Here is a 26,478-nt window from a genome sequence, read left to right as displayed (position 1 = left end):
TTTGTGCCTAAAGTTATGTAGGACACTGAGGTTAGTGGCATTCTATGGTCTTTATTCCCTTGTTAGTGTGCCCTACTTTGAGGACTTTATTTATTTTATTTATTTTTTTTTTTAATTAAGATTATGATAGATTACAACCTTGTGAGATTTCAGTTGTACGTTATTGTTAGTCATGTTGTGGGTACACCACTTCACCCTTTCCTCTCCCCCCACCCCCCCTTTTCCCTGGTAACCACCAATCAGTTCTCCTTGTCTATATGTTAACTTCCACCTATAAGTGGAGTCATATAGAGTTCGTCTTTCTCTGTCTGGCTTATTTCGCTTAACATAATACCCTCAAGGTCCATCCATGTTGATGCGAATGGAACAATTTGGTCCTTTTTTATGGTTGAGTAGTATTCCATTGTGTATATATACCATATCTTCTTTATCCAGTCATCAGTTTCTGGGCATTTAGGTTGGTTCCACGTCTTGGCTATTGTAAATAATGCTGCAATGAACATAGGGGTGCATGGGACTCTTGGAATTGCTGATTTCAGGTTCTTAGGATAGATACCCAGTAGTGGGATGGCTGGGTCATAGGGTATTTCTATTTTTAACTTTTTGAGAAATCTCCATACTGTTTTCCATAGTGGCTGCACTAGTTTGCATTCCCACCCACAGTGTATGAGGGTTCCTTTTTCTCCACAACCTCTCCAACATTTGTCACTCTTGGTTTTGGATATTTTTGCCAATCTAATGGGTGTAAGGTGATATCTTAGTGTAGTTTTGATTTGCATTTCCCTGATGATTAGTGATGATGAACATCTTTATATGTGTCTATTGGCCATACTTATATCTTCTTTGGAGAAATGTCTGTTCATGTCCTCTGCCCATTTTTTGATCGGGTTGTTTGTTTTTTTGTTGTTAAGCTGTGTGCGTTCTTTGTATATTATGGAGATTAATCCTTTGTTGGATAAGTAGCTTGTAAATATTTTTTCCCAATTAGTGGGCTGTTTTTTTGTTTCAATCCTGTTTTCCCTTGCCTTGAAGAAGCTCTTTAGTCTGATGAAGTCCCATTTGTTTATTCTTTCTATTGTTTCCCTCAACTGAGGAGTTACAGTGTCCGAAAAGATTCTTTTGAAACTGATGTCAAAGAGTGTACTGCCTATATTCTCTTCTAGAAGACTTATTGTTTCAGGCCTAATCTTTAGGTCTTTGATCCATTGAGTTTATTTTTGTGAATGGTGAAAAAGAATGGTCAATTTTCATTCTTTTACATGTGGCTGTCCAGTTTTCCTAGCACCATTTGTTGAAGAGACTTTCTTTTCTCCATTGTAGGCCTTCAGCTCCTTTGTCAAAGATTAGCTGTCCATAGATGTGTGGTTTTATCTCTGGGCTTTCAATTCTGTTCCATTGATCTGTGCACCTGTTTTTGTTCCAGTACCATGCTGTTTGATCACTGTAGCTTTGTAGTATGTTTTGAAGTCAGGGATTGTGATGTTTGATATTATTTCAACTCTCTTGTATTTATTGATGCTTGCTTTGTTTCCCAAAATATGGTCTATCCTTGAGAATGTTCCATGCACACTTGAGAAGAATGTGTAACCTGCTGTTTTTGGATGAAGTGTTCTATATGTATCTGTTAAGTCCATCTGGTCTAACTTTTCATTTAATTCTATAATTTCCTTGTTGATTTTCTGTCTGGATGTTCTATCCATTGGTGTTAATGGTGTGTTGAGGTCCCCTACTATTATAGTATTGTTGTTGATGTCTTCTTTTAGTTCTGTTAAGAGTTGCTTTACAAATTTGGTGCTCCTGTGTTGGGTGCGTATATATTTATAAGTGTTATGTCTTCTTGGTGGAGAGTCCCTTTTATCATTGTATACTGTCCCTCTTTGTCTTTCTTTATCTGTTTTGCTTTGAAGTCTACTTTGTCTGATATTAGTATAGCGACACCTGCTTTCTTTTGTTCATTATCAGCTTGGAGTATTGTCTACCATCCCTTCACTCTGAGTCTGTGTTTGTCTTTGGGGCTGAGGTGTGTTTGCTGGAGGCAGCATATTGTTGGGTCTTGTTCTTTGATCCATCCTGCCACTCTGTGTCTTTTGATTGGAGAGTTCAATCCATTTACATTTAGAGTGATTACTGAAATGTGGGGGCCTACTGCTGCCATTTTATGTCTTGTTTTCTGGTTCTCTTCAATTTCCTTTGTTTCTTGTCCCATCGTTTAGTCTGTTCTGATGGTTGCTGTTACTCTCTGTTGTTGTCCTTCTACTTATCTCCTTTGCTCTTGGTTTTGTAGCCCCTTTCCTTTTTTCGATTTTTCAGGAATGAGGGATTTCCTGAGCATTTCTTGAAGAGGAGGTTTTGTGGCAAGGAATTCCCTTAATTTTTGTTTATCTGGGAAACTTTTTATTTCTCCATCGTATTTGAAGGATATTTTCGCTGGGTAGAGAATTCTCGGCTGCAGGTTTTTGTCCTTCAGATTTTTGAATATATCATTCCACTCTCTTCTAGCCTGTAAAGTTTCTGCTGAGAAATCTGCTGATAGCCTGATGGGGGTTCCTTTGTAGGTTAATTTCTTCTGCCTGGCTGCCCTTAGTATTCTCTCCTTGTCGTTGACTTTTGCTAGCTTCACTACTATATGCCTCTCGGTTGGTCTTCTTGCATTGATAAAGTTTGGAGATCTATTGGCTTCTGTCACATGAAGTTCCATCTCTCTCCCCAGGTTTGGGAAGTTCTCAGCCATTATTTCTTTGAATAGGCTTTCTGCCCCCTTCTCCCTCTCTTCTCCCTCTGGTATACCTATAATCCTTACGTTGCATCTCCTAATTGCGTCAGATAATTCTTGGAGAGTTTCTTCACTTCTTTTTAGTCTTTGTTCTCTCTCCTCCTCTGCCTGCAGCATTTCTGTATTCCTAGCTTCCAAATTGCTAATTCTTTCCTCCGTATTATCGGCCCTACTGTTCAGTGCATCTAGATTCTTCTTAATCTCTATTGTCTTCTTCATTTCCAGTATTTCTGTTTGGTTCTTCTTTACAGTATCGAACTCTTTTGTGACATAGCTCCTGAACTCGTTGAGTTGTCTATCTGAATTCTCTTTTAACTCATTGAGTTTTTTAATGATGGCTGTTTTGAAGTCATCATCATTTAGGTTATATATTTCATTGTCTTTGGGATTGTTTTGTGTGTATTTGTCATTTTCCTGCTGTTCTGGAGATTTAATATATTTTCTCATATTGCTTGATGGTGTAGATTTGTGCCTCCGCATAGAGATAGAGTTTAGTTACTGCTTCCACTTGTTTCTACTGGTGTGGTGGGGGGTCATCTGTTTATACTGTACCAACCAGGAACCCTGTCAGCTGTTGCTAACTGGGCCTGGGCCCCTCTTCGTAGTCACAGTGGTCCTGTGGGTTCCCTCTTCAGCTGTGGGGGCCATCACAAGGGGGCTTCAGGCTGCTGGTGCCTACTGTTGCAGACCACCTAGACGTGCTCCCTCCTTAGGGTCTGCAGCGGTGTTATGGGCTTTCCCAGTGGCCAGGGGCAGGATCACTTATATTTGCAGCTCTCTCACTATCGGCGCCCACAAAAATCTCATTGTCCACTATGGGTCACAGCAGAGCTATGGGTATCTTCTGCAGTCTGTGGTTAGCTCACCTAGCTATGCTACTTTTGTCCCAGGGTCTTCCAGCCTTGTGGTTGCCAGGTGGGTGCTCTCTACTAGTGTTGTGCAGAGGCTATCGCTGAGGCTGCTGTGAGACTGTAGAGTTTCCCCCTGGGCCACGGAGCCGGGTCGCTGGAACTCCACCCAGCCCCAGTCCTCTCCCCTAGGATCTCGGGGAGCTCCTTGCCCTGTCTGGGGGATAGCCGGAGGCTTTGAGTTCAGTGGCAGCTGGCTGGCTGCTGCCCTGCCTGGGATTCTACTCTTCAGGACCCTCCCGGCATTGTGGATGCTGGGTGGGGCCTCTCCGCTAATGGCAGGTAGAGACTTTGCCTGCTGCCTGGACGGAACTCCAGAGTTTACCCCCCGGGCCACGGAGCCTGCCGCTGGAGCTCCACACAGCCCCAGTCCTCTCCAAGGAGATCTCCGGTAGCCCCGAGCCCTGCCCAGGTGAAAGCCCGGTCAGTGGGGCCGGCGGCGGCAGCTGGCGGGCCACCACCCTGTTTGGGATTCGCTCTGGGAGCCTCCCGGCATTGTGGATGCTGGGTGGGGCCTCTCCGCTAATGGCAGGTAGGGTTTTCCCCGCCGCCTCCGGTGTGTAACTCTGGAGCTTCCCTCGGGGCTTAGGTGTAATTGCGGGGGGCTTAGGTAGGGCTCTGGTCACCTATTTCCACCGTCACTCCTCTGGTGTGTGCTCCCTCCTGCCCTTGGTGTGTGGCAATGTTCTGGGGGCGTCCGCTGGAAGGAAGCTGCTTGCAGGTACTAGGCTGTTTGGGTGTTGGGGTCAGAGAGTTTTCTGAGGACTTTATTTTTTATAGAAAGAGTTCTTAGGTTGAAGTTGCTACATTCTTCAGTAGGAAAATATGCTAAAGAAACAATGGGAAACCATAAGGGTTGCAGGTGATCTTCTCTGTTCCATAGAGGTTGTAACCTGTGCTGGTGAAAGCAAAAGCTGTCATTACTCTGGTTCCCTAAACAGTATATACTACTTGTCACTTTTGTAATTTTTTGTACCCATTATGTTAAGTTGTGCATTATCTTTCATGTAGCTATCTTACAGAGTTTAGCTAAGATATTATGACTCATTTTATATAGATGCTGGAATTCTATGGGGATCAAGATGGAGCCCGAGAGGTTCTCACCAATTATGCCTATGATGAGAAGTTCCCATCGAATCCAAATGATCATATCTACTTATACAACTTTCTCAAGACAGAGAAGGCACCAAGAGAGAAACTGATAAGCGTGCTTAAGGTACAGAATTTTTATTCAATGTTTGAACAGGATTGGGGATCTACTTTAAAACATTCTTAGGTCATTGCTTTCCAACTTCTGTATTATAGCACCCATAAAATGACAATGTGTGTGGGGTACACTGAGGTAGACAGGAGGCTACAGGGCCAGGAGACCCCCCCACTATCATTCCGCCACCCCCTGCCCAAGAGAGACTGAGGAGAGAGGATCAGTATTTCAGAAACCCTTTGCCACCCTGGTTGGAAAGTTCTGCATTGCTATTTTTAAAAAATCACCTTTTTGAAATGTAATTTACATGTAATAAAGCACTTATTTTAAGTGTACACTTGGATGCATTTTAACAAATATATACATCCATGTAACCACCAGGATAAGGTTTCGAACATTTCCATCACCCCAGAAAGTCCCTCATTCCCCCCAATATTCCTGGCGCCATGTAACCACTGATCTACTTTCTGTCACTATAGATTAATTTTACCTCCTCTAGAATTTGATATAAATGAAATCTTACAGTACGTACTCCTTTTGTTGTCTGGCTTTTCTTGCTCAGTGTAATGTTTTTGAGATTCATCCATATTGTATCAGTAGTTTATTCCTTATTACTGCTGAGGAGTAGTCCATTTTGATACATGCATTTCGTGATGAACATTTGGGTATTGCACTTTTTGGCTGCTATGAATGCTACCGTCAACATTCATGTACAAATCTTTGTGTGCACATATATTTTCATTTTTCCTGGGTAGCTAGCTAAGAGTAGAATTGCTGGAAAGTATATGTTTAACTTCTTAAGAAACTGCCTAGATGTTTTCTGGAGTGACTGTACCATTGATATTCCCACTGGTGATGTGTGAAAGTTCAATTTCTCTACATCTTCATCAATATTTGGTATTGTTAGTCTTGAATTATAGCCATTCTAGTAGGTGTGTAGTGGTGTCTCACTGTGGTTTTAATTTGCATTTCCCTAATGACTAATGACATTGAGCATCTTTTAATATGCCTGTTGGCTATTCCTGTATCTTCTTTTTTTGAGGAAGATTAGCCCTGAGCTAACATCCACTGCCAATCCTCCTCTTTTTTGCTGAGGAAGATTGGCCCTGAGCTAACGTCTGTGCCCACCTTCCTCTATTCTATATGTGGGACGCCTGCCATGGCATGGCTTGATAAGTGGTGCATAGGTCTGCGCCTGGGATCCAAACCGGTGACCGTGGCCGCCAAAGCGGAGCATGTAAACTTCACAGCTAAGCCACCAGGCCGGCCCCCCCTGTATCTTCTTTTGTGAAGTGTCTGTTCAAATGTTTTGTCTGTTTTTTTGCAGGGTTGCCTTCTTATTGATTTGAAAGTTTTTAATATAATCTGGATACAAGTCCTTTGTCAGATATATGGATTGTGAATATTTTCTTCCAGTCCGTGGCTTACCTTTTTGTTTTCCTAACACTGTCTTTCAAAGAAACAAAAATTTCTAACTTTGATGAAGTGCAGTTTATTCATTTTTCTTTTATAGTTAGTACTTTTTGTCTAAGAAATCTTTGCCTACCTCAAGATAATGAAGATTCTCTTTTTTTTTTTCCCCTAGAAGTGTTATAATTTTGTTTAGGTCCCTGATAGATTTTCAGCTAATTTTTTTGTATAGTATGAGGTCAGAGTCAAGGTTCATTATTTTCCATATGATTTTTTGAGCACCATTTATTGAACAGACTACCCTTCTTCTCCTGTTGAGTTACATTTTTAACTTTGTTGAAAATCAATTGATCATAGATATGGACTCTATTGTGTAGAGTATATTTCTCTACCTCTATTTCTCTACATCTATATTGTGTAGATGTATATTTCCATCATATGCCAATACCACATATCGTGATTACTGTAGTTTTATATTTTATAGCAAATTTTGGAATCATACCATGAAAGTCATACAAATTCGTCTTTTTCCAAAGTTGTTTTTAGCTTCTCTATGTTCTTTGACTTTCCATATATATTTTTAAATCATTTTGTTGCGTCAAGAAAATTTTGCTAGGATTTTGAACCTTTGGGTGAATTCTGAAAGAATTGGCATCTTAACAAATTGATGTTTCCAAACTGGACATGATATGTCTGTCCATCATTTGCCATTCATTTAGGTCTTTTATTTCTTTCTGAAATGTTTTGTAGTTTTTATTGTATATATTTTGTTAACTTTATCCCTAAGAGCTTCATGTTTTGGATGGTTACTGTACGTGGTATTGCTTTAGAAGGTTTTTGTTGTGGTGGTAAAGTATGCATTACATAAAATTTACCATTTATTTGTAAGTGCACACTTTAGTGACATTAGGTATGTTCAGAATTTTGTGCACCCATCACCACTATCCAGTTCCAGAACTATTTCATCGTCCCAAACAGAAACTCCATATCCTTTGCACAGTAAGTCCCCACAATCCCCACCCCCAGCCCCCTGCTAACCTCTAGTCCACTTTCTGTCTCAAGGAATTTGCCTGTTCTAGGAGCCTCATCTAAGTGGAATCATACAGTATTTGTCCTTTTATGTCTTGCTTATTTCATTTATCATGTTTCGAGAATTCATCTACGTTATAGCATGATCAGAATCTCCTTCCTTTTTAAGCTGAATAATATTCTTTTGTTTATATATTACACATTTTGTTCGTCCATTCATCTGTTGATAGACATTTGGGTTGTTTCCAATTTTTGACTGTTGTGAATAATGCTGCTGTGAACATGAGTGTACAAGTATGTGTTTCCCTGCTTTCGCTTGTTTTGGGTGTATATCTAGGAGTGGAATTGCTGGATCATGTGGTAATTCTTTGTTTAACCCTTAGGGGAACCATCAGACTGTTTTCCCAGCAGCTGCATTATTTTACATTCCCACCAGCAATGCATGAGGATTTACATTTCTCCACATCCTCACCAACACTTGTTTTTTTTCTTTTAATTGATAATAGCTGTCCTGATGGATGTGAAGTGGCATCTCATTGTGGTTTTGATTTGCATTTCTCTAATGGCTGGTGATATTGAGCAACTTTTCAGGTGCTCATTGGCTATCTGTATTTCTTTGGAGAAATGTCTTTTCAAGCCCTTTGCCCTTTTTTGAATTGGGTGATTTATTTTTCTGTTGTTGGATTGTAGGAGTTCTTTATATATTTTGTGGTTGGTTTTTGACATGATATTTTAGAGGAGGAAGAAAAAGAAAGGTCCTTTTCAACCTAAACAGATGACTGAGAAAAATCCTTATCTATCAGTCTTCTTTTAAAAAGCCAATTAGCTCTAATGTATACTTACATGTTCGTTAAAATTGACATTATCAAACCCTCAGATGTGGAAACTGTACATTTTATGAAGTTTTTAACAGGCTTTGTTTTACTGCATAATACTTTGGAAGTTGCTCTTCTAACCTTACCCTCCAAGCTTTCCTTTTACCCATTTGTACAACAAAAGATTACAGATAGTTAGAACATAGCAAGATGGTGACTTCATTCAGATTGTCAGTTAGCAATGGTGTTTCTGAAAAGACTTTTTAAAGTATAACAGAGAATAACTGTGTTGAACGCTTATTTATGTTCAAGACAAGATAGATTTAGAGAAGTTCTGTTTTTCCTTTTGAAAACTTCAATATTTGAAATTAACTCAATAGCTGAGTTTAATAGCCAATGGAACATAGCAGAAGAGAGGATTAATGGACCATATAGAAAATATCAGGCTAAAGCATGGAAACAAGGATAAAAAGGGCAGAAAAGAGCGTACAAAGACTTGGTGACAAGGTCTGACATGCAGTCATGCGTCACTTAACAATGGGGATACGTTCTGAGAAATGCGTTATTAGGTGATATTGCTGTTGTGTGAACATCGTAGAGTGACTTACACAAACCTGGGTTGTGTAGCCCACTGCACACCTAGCTGTATGGTACTGGTCTTATGGGACCACCGTTGTACATACAGTCCGTCGCTGACTGAAATGTTGTTATGTGCCACGCGATTGTGTTTATAATTGGAGTCCCAGGGAAAAGAGAGAGAGAACAGGGCCAGAGCAGGTAATGCAACCAACAAAAAAGCCAGTATTTGAGGAGCTAACGGTTAAGAATTTCCCAAAACTGATGGAAGACTTCTAGAATTCTGATAATGTTCTGTTTTTTGATCTGGGTGCTTGTTACGCGAGTGTGTTAAACTTTGTGAAAGTTTATTGAAGGACACATTCAGCATTTGTATTCATTTCTATTCCTTATGTTATATTTCAATAAAAAGGTTAAAAAAATCTAAATGAATTAAGCCATATGCAGAATTCCTTAAATCATAAGATAGATGTGATTTCACAGGAACCGACTGTTAATAATTCTCTCTGATATGAGAATATTAGAATATTGATCTTGATTGATTGATCTTCTTTTCAAAAATTATTAAGAGAAATTAATGAAATTTACTTTTCATTTTGTAGGAAATTATTTCACTGTAAGGTCGGAGGGCCTCAGCAAGCAGACAGAATGAATGCATTTCTAATATAAAGTGTGTTGAAATAAGAATTACAGTTTTTCTTAAAATCCTATTTTTCGAATATTCATAGAAATAGTCCTTCCTATTCTTAAAAAGAAGAATCTTTAATTTCTCCCTATTGTGTGAAAAGGTTGTATAAATACTTACTCGAATCCTTTCTCTGTACTGTGTTCCTGAGCACAATCTTCCCAAATAGTCATTCATGCCTTTCTGGGTTTTTTGTTTTATATAATTATTCTGTGACATCTTGTGATCAGTAAGGATTAAATATCTTTTCTGTGTGATGGTGATTCTTTTTTTCCTTTATTGTTTTCTCAGTCCTGGTTTCTGAAAAGAAATTAAGGTTTTACATGTGGTAAATGGTATAAAAATGAGTAAGGAGAAACTAAAATGTCCCCATCTCTTCCCCCCACCCCCGTGACTATCTTGTTGTTAGTGGAGAATTTTTTTTAAAAAAAGCTTTACATAGAACACCTTTCTATACCCAAATTGAAACTGGATAAAAGCAAAGTATCTTTTAAATCCTTGCCTCATTTCCTGAGGGCATATTAGACAGTAAGAACTTGAAAGTAAGCTGAAATTTGAGAATGTGTAAAATTACAAGATTATTCTTTCTTCCAGATTTTGTATCAGATTGTAACATCTCATAAACTGATGTTAGAATTCCATAGATTACTGAGAAAATCAGGTAAATAATTTTTGTTTTATATCTCTTTGCACAGGTAAGCTGTAGGCGAGAGATAGCAAACTGTGGCCCATGGGCCAGATCCACCCCTCGCCTGTCTTTATCAGTCAGGTTGTGCTTGAGGACAACCACATCCGTTGGTTTTCATATTGTGTGTGGCTGCGTTTGCATTACAGCAGCAGAGGTGCATGGTTGTGACCCAGACTGTATGGCTCACAAAGCTTAAATGTTTAGTCTGGCCCTTTCCAGAAAGTTTGCTGACCCCTGCAATAGAACATTAGTCAATAATTAGCAAGAGAGAAATGTCTTTAATTTATATAATTCACCTCATTTTAATCCCTACTGGGTTTCAGCTCAGTATGTAGAAGAACAGACTTCTTCATAGGAGAAAATCAGCTTAAGTCCAATAGGTACTGGGACTACTCAGTTCTTCCAGGAAAAGAGAACTTATATAAAATGTCCAAATAGGGCAGGTATTTTAAACGGTGCTCTCAGTAGTATATAACCCATATAGAGATCACACTAACCCCTGAATTCGTTAGCATGGGCTAAATTATTAGATTGTTCAGATTCATTTCAGGAGAGCATGAGCAAAATGAATTATTTTAAGCTGTTAACCAAACTAGAAGACTCAGGATGCAGTAGTATTTTATCAACTGAATGTGTTTTTCAGCTTTGTGCACTTCAATACCTAAAGGAAACTCTAACTGTTACGACCATTGCAGAAAAAGAAGAACACCACAAACTGGGGTTGGAGGTGTTATTTGGAGTCCTAGATTTTGCTGGATGCACTAAAAATATAACTGCTTGGAAATATTTGGCCAAGTGTCTCCGACAGACCTTAATGAGGTAAGTAAGAGACACACAGTTTACTACTGGATCAGCATAAATAGTGTTTCCCAGTATTTTAGTTGGTATCTGTCAATTTTTAAGTGAAGTTCTTTGCATGTGTTTTTGGATTTCTTGAATTTGTCTTCCGCTGTTTTCCTCTGAGTACATCAGAAGCAAGGAAATACAAAGTCCCAAGTATAACATACAAAAATTCTATCAAGATCTTTTTACACTATCGAAATAACTACTATAACTTATGCCACATTGCGGGGGGATATGTGTGTATTCAAATTGGAAATAAGGACTAGAAGGGGTCACTCCCACCCATCGCTAGATTGCTACACTCTTTGTAAGCTCTTTGTGGTTTGTGTGTCGTCAGCTCTGGGAAGGCGTGGGGGGCAGCTTCCTCCCCGCTGTTTTCAGTGGGATTGTTAGGGTCTCCTTAGATCAGTGTAGGTTATTCATTCAACAAATATTTATTAAGTCCATTGTGAGCTGGGTATCTGAAACTATACCTGTGATCATAATTTCATCACTGCCACATTTTGAGCAGAAGAAAAGGAGTGGCCCTTTGTCATTGTCACTGTGTGTGAGAAGAAAGGACATCACAAAATTAAGTTTCATTTACTTATTACATCGTTTTAGTAGGTTAGGAAATTCATCATCTGTGGGAACTTGTTTCAGGCTTCAGATCTGACTTGACCGTGGAGCTAGCACAGTGCTGATTGTAGAATGTTTTTGGTGTGAAATGTTGATGTACTCATCGGAAACCACTTTCCACCTCTAACACACTGTGTAAACCCCTACTAACCAAAAGGTTCTTGAAGGCAGAGAAATGTACTGTTCATTTTTGAACTTCTAGAAGTTCTGCCACAGGGTGCAAATAGGTGCTAAATAAGTATTTGCTTGATTAAATTATTGACGAACACTTAGCATTGTCTGGGTTCAACTGCCAAACCTGTGTGTTCATGTATTTGTATAAAAATGGCATCTTAACTTGGATAGTAATTCTTTGTAGCATATATAATTTAAAGTGAGGTTTTAAAGTAACTTTTAAGTAATGATAATAATAGCTGACATTTATTCAACATTTACTGTGTACCAGACAGCATGCCAGGGACTTTACATGAGACTGTTATACTACTGGACCAGTTTAATCCTAATAACAATGCTATGAGATGGGTACCGTTAATATCCTCAGGGAAGTTGAGGCTCAGAGAGGTTAAGCACCTTGCCCAGGATCACACAGATAGTAAGTAAATGGAAGATCTGAGATGTGAATCTAGGATTTTGAGTTCAGAGTCTGTGCTGTTAACCACTGTGCTGTACGGAACTCACTGGTTAGTTAGATGGAAAATGGGCTGTGAAGATCAAGGAGGACTGAAAAGGGTTTGCTTTCATGCGTGTGCTATATACCATGGCCATGCTCAGAAATTCGTTTTCCTTGTCATCTTTCCATAGACTATACTCAAGGTCAGATTCTGACACTATAGATCTGTCCTCATCATTGGCCTTCCCTTTTGACCTTTTTCTATTCCAGGAGTCACCTGGCCTGGGTTCAAGAAGAGTGGAGCTCCAGGAAAAACTGGTGGCCAGGCTTTCACTTCAGCTACTTTTGGGCAAAAAGTGATTGGAAGGAGGATAAAGCGTTGGCTTGTGAGAAGGCCTTGGTGGCTGGAGTATTGTCAGGAAAAAAAAGGTACATGGCTTTGTTTTCTTTTCATCTAGACGTAGCTCTTGGATGATTTTGAAATTACAAAGAGTGACCATTCATTCCTGTCACAGTTTACCTGGTACCGTGCCTAAGGCTATAGAGGCTGGAGAAATTACTGTTGAATGGAAAAATGGATCCTGAGTTTGCTTCATGTCTCTGAAATATTTAGCAAGTGATCCTCTTACCATTGTAGTTCTGTGAGAAGCAGGTGGAAGTTCTGCTGAGTGCCAGGATCCTGCATTATCGCCGTCCAGCTGCCCGCCTGATGGCTGGAGTGAGGAGACAATTTCTGATCTCTTCTAACCTACGACTGATTTATTCTAATCCTTCCCGTCGAGGTTCTCCTCAGATTAGTCTCTTATTATGAATGCCTCTTGGCTGTTTTATAAGCTAACCTTGAGAAGGAACCTTTAGTAATTTGGTTTGGAGAAGCTCATTTAATATGTGAATGTGTATAATAAGCATCTCACCTTAACTAGGGTTTGGGAGGCAAAGTAGGAACAGGCTAAAGTTTGTGCTTTAATTATGATGGAGGAGAAACGTCATCGTATGTGGGAAGCAGTACATTTCATTGGTGACAGCTCTGAGAATGTGCGTAGGACCTGTGAGTATAGATAATACAAATCAGTCTATTTTCATGGTCATTGGTATGCCAGAAACTGAAGCAAATTTTAAAAATGAAGAAATACACTTGAACAATTTGATTCGTATTAAAACTCTGTTGTTTTTTTTTTCATGTTGCTTTGTTTTATTTTTTAGGTTGTAGATATTTTCGGTATATTTCAAAACAAGATCATCAAGTCTTCAGGAAGAAAATTAAGCGGATGAAGAAATTAGTGAAAAAATACAGTATCGTAAATCCAGGACTCTGATACGGAATTTTAGTTATTTCCGATCAGTAGCTACAGTGTAGCAGCTCGCTAGGTAGTTAGCGAATGTATTTATTTATTTGGTGTTTCAAGAAGCCAGTTTTATGGCTACAAAAAAGTTATTTTTATATATTTTTTTACATTTCTTTTACTGTCTGTTATGGCTAGAGAAACAGTCTCACTGTCTTTGCTCTTTGCAAATATTTTATTTTTCCTTTTTGGACTGTTAAATGTAACATTTATTAAGGAATAATCTTCAAGCAAAAAATATATTTAATTAGAGAATCCAGTTCTACGGCAGTTATTGCTTTGTAGATAATTTGCCTCTGACTGTTGCATAGTGAATATAACTCGTGGTACTGTTCAGTGAATTTACCTTCTTCTTTAAGGTTCCAAATGATCCACGTCAGGTTTACCACCATGAAGAATATATTGGTGATGGATTCTGTTGAGGAATTTTGGAAACAGAAAGATTTGGGAAAGGACGACTCCTCCTTTCTCTTTTGGTAAAAATCCTGGCAGTTTGGTGCTAAGAGACCTTCTGATGGAGGAGTACCCTTTGGTTTTTTTTTGAGGAAGATTAACCCTGAGCTAACTGCTGCCAGTCCTCCTCTTTTTGCTGAGGAAGATTGGCCCTGAGCTAACATCCGTGCCCATCTTCCTCTACTTTATATGTGGGACGCCTACCACAGCATGGCTTGCCAGGTGGTGCTGTGTCCGCACCCGGGATCCAAACCAGTGAATTCTGGGCCGTCGAAGCAGAACATGTGCACTTTACCACTGCGCCACTGAGCCGGCCCTTGGAGGGGTACCTTTAACTCAGGGATGATTCGGCTTAGAGAGGGTAGAGCGGGCTAGCTGCTTCAGCGGGTGCTGGCCCTACTTAAAAGACTCTAGGTTGGTTTGTTTGCGTGGCACAGCAATCTAAGACATGCTTTAGAACTCCTGTGTCCTCTCCTTTCTCTTGGAAACTAGGATGCACAGTAGGCAGCTGGACAGTGGAGGAGACCTTGCCAGTGAAATCCTGTCCCGGGGTCACACAGTAAGCCCAGTGGGAAAGCTTGGCTCAGAAGCCAAGAACAACTTTCCCGGAACATGAGCTGAGCTTTATAACATGTTGTAATAACTGGTAGAGTAAGTGCTTCTTCAAAACTGTCTTGGCTCTTACACATTGACTGTTCAGATAACTAGTATTTGAGTTCCAGTAAGGCTCGCTGACTTCAGTGCACGTGCAATTTTAGATGGCAAACCACACATTTTCCCCATTGGCTTATGTTCCTATTAGTTTTAAATCCTCTGCAAGAAAATTGGGGGACAAATTATGCTTTGTCAATAATTTAATTCAGTATTTTATACTTAGTAAGAAAAGACTATCAACAAATAAGCACCCAGCCTTATAATACATATGAAACAAGGAGTTGCCCCACAGAACCAAAATAAACCAAGTTAAAGCTACCACCTGACTAGGGCCAGCTTCACTGTGGGAGTCCATGACTGGGTTGTATAGGAGTTCTGTATAAGAGCAACACCTGAGGAATGAAACTCGCAGAGGATGTGGACATCATCACAAAGCACAGGCCAAGATCGTCAGGGCCTCTCTTCCCTGAAACCTTTAGTCCAAAGTAATAGGATTTATGAACTCTCATGCACACGGAGGGGAGCATGAAAGAGAGATGAGTAGATGTGGTTCTTGGTTCTCACAGAAAGCTTAGTTGCTTGAAATTTTTGTATCAAGTGTTCATATCTAATTGTGCAGCGAGAGCAGTGTGAGTCAACAACCGTGAAATTTCTTTTTAGGTCCACTAAGGTTAAAGGCAGTTTCATGAATAATAATTGCTAAAGCTTATCAAGCATGCTGGGGCTTTCCATCTCATCATGTCATCACCACAACCCTAGGACTCAAGAAAGAAAGTGGGGTCCTTGCAGATTAGGTAACTTGCCCAAGGCCCCAGCTGACAGGGTTGACACCAGGCTCCTAACCCAGTTAGTGTGGTTCCAAAGATCCTGCTCTGGCTGCACCTCTGTGCTGCCTCCCAGTTCAGTCAGTGAGTATGACATGCCAGGCTTGAGCTGGGTAGCAAGGAAAAGAATAGAGGGGATCCATAACCCAGAGGCTGTCAGCCGAAGCCGCACCTCTCCTCACTCTGCCAGGCTCGGTAGCTGCCCGTTCTGTGTCCTCACCCTGTGTAGAGTCCTTCCCAATATAGCCTCTTAGCAAATCGCAACGTCGTTTCATTATCTTTGTCCATCTGTCTTTCTCAATAGTGTATTATACTAGGCTTACTAACGTCTATATCACCAACAGCGAACAGAATTTCTAGCTCATGAAATATTCATTGAGCTGAACTGAAGAAAATTCATGAAAGTTAGGGACCAAGTGTGCCTATCTCCTAAGAAGCAATGTCTTGGCAAGTGTTTGCCAAGTGTAGGGACTCAGGAGACCGTTCGGTTTGAATCCTGGGTTACCATTTGGTAGTTCCGTGACTTCTTGGGCCAGTTACTAAGCGCTCTCCATTTCTTCACCTGTAGATTGGAGACAATAGATTTTATCTCATTGGATTGCTATGAAGAATAAAAGAGCTATAATTAATGCTCAATAAATGTTAACTAGGTAACCATCTATCATGACTACTTTAGATACTAAATAACAGAAACTAAAGTCTTGTTTCCTCCTGGAAACCTCTGAAATATCAAAATTGTATAATAGATGAGTTAATGCTTCCCACTAAAATACACCCATCTGTCAAGCTGTGCAACCCAGCCGTCAGCCGAGGACTTGAAGGCAATCCCCACACGCACTTGGAATACTCCCTCTGCCAGTTCCCTCCCTGCTGCTGTACTGCCTTGAAGATGCTGGCTGCCTCAGCTGCTCAAAAGTCTGATCTCTGCCTCACCAGCTTTGTGGGACTGCCATGCTCTGCTTGGACTCCAGCCCAATGTGCTGCTTTTGGGAAATCGTCCTTAGGTGGAGAAGTTGGACTAATGGAACTTACTTCGTGATTTCATTGCTTCAGTAAGCCCAGTGTTGTGTTGCCTGTTGTCTACTGCCTGAAAACGGTTGTCTCATGTATTTTGTCTAGATTAGAAGACATGCAAATTCAATTATGATAAAATTAAGACCTTTTGCCTGTCAAATGATAGCTTAAAGAAAACTAAATGCAGTCTACTATCAGAAAGAAGTATTTGCAACATATATAAACTGACAAAAGTTAAAATAAATTCAAATCAATAAGAACAAGACAAAGAATCCAGTAGGTAAAAATGGGCAAAGGCAAGAACAGGTATTTCACAGAAGAGGGAAAACATGGACGATAATCATGAATTGGCAATGCAAATCAAGAGCGTGATGAAATACCAGTTTAGACTCAATTAGCAACAGTTAAGATGTCTGACAATACTAAGGTTGAAGAGGATGTATCAACAGGGTCTGTTATAATGGCCGATGGGACTGTAAAATGTTGCAGTCATTTTAGAAAACAATTACGTGTGCTGCAATTTACCAATACCATTCTTGGGTATTTGCTCAAGAGAAATGCTTGTACGTGTACACCATGAAAAAGTAGCACTGTTCATAATTGCAAAAAAACTGGAAAAAACCCGCAAATGCCCATTGGCATGAGAATGGGTAAATTATGGTAGAGTCACATAAAGGAATATGAATAAACTATAGATTTATGCACCAACATAGATGAATCTCAATAATATAATATTGAATGAAAGAAATGAGCCCCAATGTACTAATTTATGACTATAGTTCAAACAATAAAGTTCAAATTTATGAACAAAATGTTTATGAATGCATATAGAGAGTGGTGAAACTATATATAAACAAATCAAGGGAATGATAAACACAAAACTCCCACTCGGAGTGGTCAGCTCTGAATGGGAGAGGCAGAGGAATAGGACAGAGGAAAAGCACATTAGGGGATGTAAATTAGGGTTAATGGTCTACTTTTTGGATTAAGTGGCAGACTCTTCATGGATTCATGTCGACAGCGCTTTATGAGCCAAGGATTGTGAGTAACTCCATTTTGTGCACTTCCGGTTCTTTTAAAAATGAAAAAGATCATACAATACATGATTCCATTTACATGAAATGTCCAGAATAGGCAAATCTATAGAGACAGAGAAAGTAGATTCATGGTTGCCTAGGGCTGGGGGATGGGAAGATGAGATGGGAGTGACAGCTAAAGGATACAGGATTTGAGGTGATGAAAATGTCCAAAATTGACTTAGTGATGGTCGCACAACTCTGTGGATATACTAAAAATCATTGAATTGTACACTTTAAATGAATTATATCTCAATGAAACTATTACAAAAAAAGAGAAAAAACTAAGCTCTGTGGAGTCAGAAAGGCCTGGATTTAACAAAATGCCTCACCTGAGCCTCAGCTTTATTCTGTAAAGTAGGACGGTCTGAGAAAGGCAGATAGGAAGTGTTTGGCATGCGTCCTGGTGTATAGTTCTTCTCAGTAAGTGGCAACATTTATTATTATGAACAAAAACCAAAACCAAAAAAGAGAGAGAAAAACTGAAAGGAAAAGTTAAGACAAGCAGGCCATTTTTAAATGAAGGAGTAAGTAGCCTTTTGGATCCAGTTATGTATCTGTCTTTACAGCACAGGCTTTTCCTGCTGGATTGAATTAGAATATTTATATTTTAAATATTTCAAGAGGAAATAAGCAGACCATTGATGATTGTGGTCTACAAATCATGTGACTAACATCTTCTGAATACATTAATTTTAAAAAATCTATTTGAGACTGTTCCTCCCTCCTCCAAGATTCATGCTCCCAAAAGAAATCACCAGCCATCAAGTAAGAGTCCACTCTTATTCAGTCCTGCAAGGAAGCTTCTCTATGTCATCTTCATAGATGTGGATGTAGCCTTAAACTCAGTGAATGGAGACAGATCTTGAATCTGTTTCTGCCCCATCAACCCCACAAAGAGACCACTGCCAGTTCTTTATTTACAACACCCATCACACCTGTACCGACTTCACAGATAATCTTATCACAAGTCAACACGCTCTTCAGTTGGCTGACCACATCTGACACTAAGTTTTCTAAATCAAGGAGAACAAGTTAGAGTGATTGCTGTACTTTTTTTTTTTTATTGCTGGGGAAGATTGGCCCTGAGCTAACATCTGTTGCCAATCTTCCTCTCTTTTTTTCCCCTCACCAAAGTGCCAGTACATAGTTGTATATTCTAGTTGTAGGTCCTTCTATAGTTCTTCTATGTGAGCCGCTGCCACAGCATGGCTGTTGGCAGACAATAGCCTATGGTTCTGCACCCAGGAACTGAACCCGGGCTGCCGAAGTGGAGCATGCCAAACTTTAACTACTAAGCCATCAGGGATGGCTTCCATTTTTTTCTGATACCTCATGATGGAATGAAAAAGATCTGTGCTACAATTCAGAACACCTAAATTTTATTGCCATCTTTTCCATTTGCCTAAAGCATAACCTTAACCATGATCCTATTTCGTGGACCCTCTCTGAGAGATGTTAGCTCAGGGCCAGTCTTCCTCACCAAAGAAAAAGAAAGAGGGAATCTACTATTGACTTTGAAAGTTGGATAAGTAATCCCCTTTTGACTGTCAAATAAAGCCTTAAAGTAAAAAAGACAAATAAGTGTTAATGTTCTTAATAAACAAAGAAATTTTCAACTTGTGACAACAAAGACCACAAACACATTAGAAAATTGGGCAAAAGACATGAACAGTTCACACACACAGACACACAAAAATGTACAAACAGCCTTTAAACATATGAAAAGATACTCAACTTAGAGTAAGAGACATGCAGATTAAAACTACATTGCTGCAGCTGTAGGGAAAACATGAAAAGATACTCAACTTAGAGTAAGAGACATGCAGATTAAAACTACATTGCTGCAGCTGTAGGGAACAGATGCTCGTTCATCACTGGTGGGAGTACAAAATGGTATAGTCCCTCTAGAGGGGAATTCAGCAATATTTAACAACAAAAAAAGACATTTTCTCTTAGGCCCAGCAAATCTGCTTCTAGGAATTTATTCTGAAGATACACTTCCAGTAATATGAAAAAAATACTTGCATGTACACCAGGTTATTTATTGCAGTATTATTTGTAATAGTATAATATTGGGAACAACTTAAATGCCATCCATAGATTGGCTGAGTAAACTATAATATGTAAAATACTATAGATAATAATTAGAAAAATCTCCATGAACTGATGAGTGATGTTTCACAATATATTGTTGAATAAGCAAAATATATCAAGGTAATTCACATCATCAGATTAAGGAGAAAAATCTCATAATCTCCATAGATGCAGAAAAATTTTTAAATTACGTTCTAAATCTAAACTTGAGTTTAAAAAGTTCCAGCAGACTGAGAATGGAACACTTCTCTAAGTGTTCTCTAAGGGACACTTCAAGCCCAAATCATGTTTCATGGTAAAATCATAGCTTTTCAAATCAAGAATAAGACAAGAGTACCTACTATTACCTCTTTTCATCGACATTGTTCTAGAAGTCCTAACCAGTGCACTAGGACAAGAAAAAGAAATAAAAGATAAAAAATAGGGAAAGAAAAGCCCCTCTCTTTGTTTGCAAATGTTATGAATACGTATATAGAAGGTGCAAAAGAACCTACAGGTAAGTAGTTAGGATTGATAAGAAAGTTTAGCATAGTTCCTGAATATGAAATCTGTACATAAGAATTGATTCTGGCTATAAGCAACCAACAATTGCTTAGAAAATGAAATATTATAACATTTATAATGGTATCCCAAAATATCAAGTACCTAGTAATAAATCCAACGAAAGAAGTCTAAGATCTTTGTGAAGAAAATAAGACTTTACCAAGAGAAATTAAGAAATCTTTAATAAATGTAGAGCTATATTCCAGTTCATGGATTGGGAAAAGCAGTTTGTAAAGATGTGACTATTTAAAATTGATCTGAATTTCACAGCAATTCCAACAGGTTTTTTTGTTTTTTTTAAAGAACTTGACAGTTGTTTTTATAATTCACATAGAAATGCCAAGGGCCAAAAGTGATTAAGACTCTTGAAGAATAATGTCAAGGTGGGAGAATTTGCTTTACCAAATGTCAAGACTTTTATAAAGCTATGATAATTAAGACACAGTGGTAGTGGTGCAAAGATGATAAACAGTCCAGTGAGACAGAATGGAGAGCCCAGAAACTGACCTACACTTGCTTCATGATTGAGGTGGCACTGCAGGTCAATGGGGGAAATGACAGTCTTTGAAATAAGTCATGCTGGGACAATTGAGTGTCCATGTGGAATAGAATGAGATTGGGCTCCTACCACACACCAGACAAAAATTAATTCTAGGTGGATTATAGAATTAAATGTGGATGGCAGAACAATAAAGCTCTTACAGGATAAAATACATTCATGACCTTGGAGTGGGGGAAAAATTTCTTGACTAGGACACAGAAAGCACTGATTATAAAGGAATTCCAAGATTTAAAAATTTGAATATATTAACATTCAGAATTTTTCATAATTGGACGATGCCATTAACAGAGAAAAGGCATTCTAAACATGCATAACTCATCTTTGGTGTTAGAAGTCAAAAATAATTGTTACCTCTTAGGAGAGAGAGTGATTGGGTGTTTGGGGGCACCAGGAGGGCTCCTAGGATGCTCCTGATGTCTTTCCTGGATCTGGGGCTTGTTACACAGGTGTGTTCACTTTGTAAAAATTCATTAAGCTGTATTTAGAATTTGTACACTTTTTAATATGTATGTTACCCTTCAACATAAAGGTTTTTTTTAAAAAAGGAAAGCCACTGAGAAGCTATTTGCAAAATGTGTATCCAACAAAAAGCTGATATCAAAATATTAGACAACTCCTACAAATAAATAAGAAAAAGATGAACATTCCAGGAGAAAAAGGGGCAAAATAATTGAACAGACATTTCGGGAAAGAGGAAATCCAAATGCTGATTCTAAAATGAGAAGGTTCTGACCTTGTTAATCATTGGAGAAATGCACATTAAAGCTAGACCAACATTTCTCCACACCTACATTGGCTAAAAAGAAGAATCTGACAGTTCCAAGTGTCATGGAGGATGTGGAGCATGGGAATTGTGCTAGGAGTAGAAATTGGCACAACCACGTTGAAAAACAGTTTGTCATACATAGTAAACATAAAGGTTATATATCATGTGACTCAGTAACTCCTCTCTTTTGGAAATATGTGCTTTTGTGCACAAGAGTATGTATACAAGAATGTTTATAGCAGCATTGTTAACAATTTCCAGAAACTTGAAGCAGCTCAAATGCCCATCAACAGAAGAATTGATGCATAAACTATGGTATATTTATACAACCTGCATACTATTTACAGACACAATAGAATCATAAAAGTGAACAAATTACAGCTCCTGGAAACAGCTTGGATAAATCTAAAGTTCAAAACCAGGCAAAACATTATTATACAGGGATGCTTTTTAGTAATTACTTTAAAAGCCAGTATAGTGGGAGGGATTAGGAAGAGCATTGGGTGGGGATAGGAGGAAGCTCCCTGGGTAATGGTTTATTTTTTGACCCAAGTGGTGGTTACATGGCTGTTTGCTTTCCAGGTTTTCATTAAGCTGTACACTTGTTTTTTATTTGCTTTTCTGAATATGTGTTAGATTTCACCGTTACAAATTTTTTGAAAATAGTTTGACAGTGGGTGCAGTAAGAGACCTTTTATCTTTAATATAAGAAAACTTTTGAATATGAAAATGTGTTAGAGTATGGCAATATGTAACAGACCTATTTCATGTGAAAAAGTAATGTCATAATCTTACTTTTTTTGTTTTTCTATTTATTTTTATTTTATTGAGGTCATAATAGTTTATAACATTGTGAAATTTCAGTTGTATGTTATCATTTGTCACCACATAAATGCACCCCTTTAACTCTTATGCCGACCCCCCAACCCCCTTCCCCTCTGGTAACTACTAATCTGTTCACTTTGTCCATGCATTTTTTTATCTTCCACATATGAGTGAAATCATATGGTGTTTGTCTTTCTCTCTCTGGCTTATTTCACTTGACATGATACCATCAAGATCCATCCATGTTGTTGCAAATGGGACGATTTTGTCTTTTTATGGCTGAGCAGTATTCCGTTGTCTATATATACCACATCTTCTTTATCCAATCATTGGTAGATGGGCACTTGCGTTGCTTCCACATCTTGGCGATTGTGAATAATGCTGCAATGAACATAGGGTGCATAAGTCTCTTTGAATTGTTGATTCCAAGTTCTTTGGATAAATACCCAGTAGTGGGATAGCTGGGTCATATGGTATTTCTATTTTTAATTTTTTGAGGAATCTCCATACTGTTTTCCATAGTGGCTACAGCAGTTTGCATTCCCACCAGCAGTAGATGAGGGTTCCCGTTTGTCTACATCCTCTCCATCATTTGCTATTTTTTGTCTTGGTGATTATAGCCGTTCTGATGGGTGTAAGGTGATATCTTAGTGTAGTTCTGATTTGTATTTCCTTGATGATTAGCAATGTTGAACATCTTTTCATATGCCTGTTGGCCATCTGTATATCTTCTTTGGAAAAATATCTGTTCATGTCCTCTGCCAAATTTTTGATTGGATTGTTTGGTTTTTTGTTGTTGTGTTGTTTGAGTTCTTTATATATTTTCGAGATAACCCCTTGTTGGATATATGATTTGCAAATATTTTCTCCCAGTTGCCGTGTTGTCTTTTGTTTTGTTCCTGGTTTCCTTTGGCTTGCAGAAGCTCCTTAGTCTGATGAAGTCCCATTTTTTAATTTTTTCTTTTGTTTCCCTTGCCCAAGTAGATGTGGTATTTGAAAAGATCCTTCTAAGACCAATGTCAAGGAGTGTACTGCCTATATTTTCTTCTAGGAGTTTTGTGGTTTTGCATCTTACCATGAAGTCTTTTAATCCATTTTTTGTTCATTTTTGTGTATGGCAAAAGATAATGGTCTACTTTCCTTCTTTTGCATGTGGCTGTCCAGTTTTCCCAGCACCATTTATTGAAGAGACTTTCCTTTCTCCATTGTATGTTCTTGGCTGCTTTGTCAAAGATTAGGTGTCCATGATGTGTGGTTTTATTTCTCGGCTTTCACTTCTGTTCCATTGATCTGTGTGTCTGTTTTTGCACCAGTACCATGCTGTTTTGATTACTATAAGAGAATTCAGTCCATTTACATTTAGAGAGAGTATTGATATGTGAGGGCTTAATGCTGCCATTTTATCACTTGTTTTCCAGTTGTTCTGAATTTCCCTTGTTTGTCATCCCATGTGTTTCAGACTGCCAATTCCATTTGGTGGCTCTCTGAAGTTTTTCTCAGTTTTCTCTTTATTTATCATTTATGTCTGTGTTCTGATTTTTCATTTAGTGGTTACTGTGAAGTTTGTATAAAAGATCTCTTAGATGACATAGTCTGTTTTTGATAGCCTCTTATTTCCTTAGTCTAAGCAGGTTCCATCCCTTTCCTCTTCCCTATCTAGGTTATTGTTGTCACAGCCTATTCTGTTTTGTGTTGTGTTTGTGGTTAAGATGAAGTGATTATATTTATTCTTGATGTTTTTCTTCCCTTTATCTTTAATGTTATAATTAAGTTTTTGCTCTAGTTATAATTAAGTTTCTGTTCTGGTGGAGAGTTGCAATTTTCTGATTTTGTCTGCCTAATTATCTCTTTGCTCAAGGTTTTGTAAACCCTTTTTTTTCAGGTATGAGGGCTGCCTTGAGCATTTCTTGTTGGGGGAGGGGGTCTTGTGGCAATAAACTTGCTCAGCTTTTCTTCATCTGGGGAAGTTTTCATTTCTCCATCATATCTGAAGGATATTTTCACTAGATAGAGTATTCTTGGCTGAAGTTTTTTGTCTTTCAGAATTTTGAATATGTCATTCCACTCTCTCCTAGCCTGTAAGGTTTCTGCTGAGAAATCTGCTGAAAGGCTAATAGGGGTTCCTTTGTAGGTTATTTTCTTCTGCCTTGCTGCCCTTAGTATTTTTCCGTGTCATTTACTTTTGCCAGTTTTACTAATATATGCCTTGGAGGAGGTCTTTTTACACTGATTTAATTAGGAGTTCTATTAGCTTCTTTTACATGTAATTCTAGCTCCTTCCCCAGGTTTGGGAAATTCTCAGCTATTATTTCTTTGAACAAGCTCTCTGTTCCTTTCTCCCTCTCTTCTCCCTCTGGAATACCTCTGACCCTTATGTTGCATTTCCTAGTTCAGTGGGATATTTCTCAGAGAATTTCTTCATTTTTTTTTTAGTCTTAGTTCTCTCTCCTCCTCCATCTGAAGCATTTCTATATTTCTGTCCTCTATAATATCAGCTCTGTTATTTAAGGACTCCAGATTTTTCTTTATCTCATTCATTGTATTTTTCACTTCCAACATTTCTGATTGGTTTTTCTTTACAGTTTCAACCTCTTTTGTGAAGAAGTCTCTCCATTAATTAATTTTATTCCTGATTTCATTGAACTGTCTTTCTGAATTTTCTTGTAACTCATTGAGGCTTTTTTATGATAGCTATTTTGAATTCTCTGTCATTTAGATTGTAAATTTTTGTGCCTTCAGGATTGATTTCTGAGTGTTTGTCTTTTTCCTTCTGGTCTGCAGTATTAATATACCTCTTCATACTATTTGATGGGGTGGATTTGTGCCTTAACATAGTGATAGTATCTGGTCACAGATTCTACCTGCTGCCAGTGGAGGGGTCAGGAGCTGTGTATTGTGAGCCCACCATGATCCCTGCCAGCTGTGCCTGTCTGAGCCTAGGCTGCTCTTTGGGACTGCAGCAGCCCTGTGGGCTCTCCCACCTAATGGGAAAGTGATCACACGAGGGCTCAGGGTTGCCACCGCCTGCTCCCACAGTCCTGAAGCATGCTCCCATGGTCGGGGCCACAGCAGTACTATGGGTGTCCTCGGCAGCCAGGAAGTCATTTGCCCATGCGCGTCGATTTACCACTGCCTCCTCCTAGGTCTCAGTGGCCATTGTGTTTGGTGGGCTGGGCCTCCCCACTGGTCTGAGCCTGGGCCACTCCCTGGGACTGTGGCAGCACTCTGGTCTTTCCCACTGGATGGGAAAGTGATCATGTGGGGGCTCAGGGCAGCCATCACCTGTTTTGCAGTCCTGCTGAGGCATGCTCCCACCCTCAAGGCCATAGCGGTGCTACGGGTGCTCCATCTGGGAGAGCAGTTGCACACATGTACAGGGTTGCTGTGGGGTCGGCGAGTACTCACCTATCTCTACCACCTCCCTGGGGATAGTCCATCCACTTTCAGATGTATAGCTGTGTGGTTCTCTCTGGCATCCTGTGGTACTCTGTGGGTGTCTTCCATGAATCAATAAATGTCCATTTAGTTGTACTTTGGAGGGGGAGGGGTAAAGGGAACAGCTCACTCTGCCATATTCTGACGCCACTGATGTATAATCTTACTCTTGAAATGGCATTGAATACTGCTTTGAGTGTTCCATTTTGGTTTTCTACTTCTAACTTTTCATTAGCCAAAAATTTTCTTTAGCAAGTATCACCGTTAAGATTCTTGGATTTGTGTAGTAATTTTCCTCTCATAAAATTCACTCATTGTAAGTGTAAAACTTACACTTACATTTAAAAATGACTTTTGATAAATCTATAGTGTTGTATGTCTATCAATTTGATAGATCCAATATGAGAACATTTCTATTGCCCCCAAAATTCCCTCAATCCTCTTTGTGATCAGTTAATTACATTTTGAATGTAATAAGTTGTTGATTCATGTACTTCAAATACTTCATTATTAAAAGTATGATAACATATTGTTGGATAGAAACTTGAAGAATGTCAATCAAAGTCCTTTATAAATGTTAGGTTCTGTAGTTTGAGGTACTATAAACATATTAGATTACAATCAACTTTTGTTCACATCTGTTCTCCATAGACGATTTGACATAAATGAACAAATGTACAGCTGATTTCTTCCTTCATGTATTTTTCTCCTTGGGGAATGCTCTTGT

At 38.9% G+C, this 26,478-nt stretch overlaps 2 protein-coding genes across 6 annotated transcripts in view; both read left to right on the top strand.

Annotated features, from left to right (window-relative positions):
- The window catches only part of LOC102147783 (TATA box-binding protein-associated factor RNA polymerase I subunit A), a 52,405-nt gene that overhangs the window by 8,052 nt on the left and 17,875 nt on the right, over nt 1-26,478 (top strand). For 4 of the 5 annotated variants that reach the window (XM_070255733.1, XM_070255736.1, XM_070255732.1 and 1 more), the window contains exons 3-6: nt 4,739-4,897; nt 9,995-10,061; nt 10,784-10,907; nt 12,430-12,588. In XM_070255733.1, the coding sequence (XP_070111834.1) occupies nt 4,739-4,897; nt 9,995-10,061; nt 10,784-10,907; nt 12,430-12,588 (509 nt within the window). Of the gene's footprint in view, nt 1-4,738; nt 4,898-9,994; nt 10,062-10,783; nt 10,908-12,429; nt 12,589-13,362; nt 17,274-26,478 lie in introns of those variants that run through there. The other variant, XM_070255737.1, reaches the window with a different exon arrangement.
- Nucleotides 4,773-26,478, top strand: part of LOC100050174 (TATA box-binding protein-associated factor RNA polymerase I subunit A) — a 127,145-nt gene continuing 105,439 nt past the window's right edge. Inside the window, exon 1 of the mRNA XM_070255731.1 lies at nt 4,773-4,897. The gene's annotated coding sequence lies outside the window, so the exon portion shown is untranslated. The remainder of the gene's footprint in view (nt 4,898-26,478) is intronic.

This window comes from Equus caballus, chromosome 30 (genome assembly GCF_041296265.1).
Source record: "Equus caballus isolate H_3958 breed thoroughbred chromosome 30, TB-T2T, whole genome shotgun sequence".
Taxonomy (NCBI): Eukaryota; Metazoa; Chordata; class Mammalia; order Perissodactyla; family Equidae; genus Equus; species Equus caballus.
This window is presented reverse-complemented; position numbering and strand designations above follow the sequence as displayed.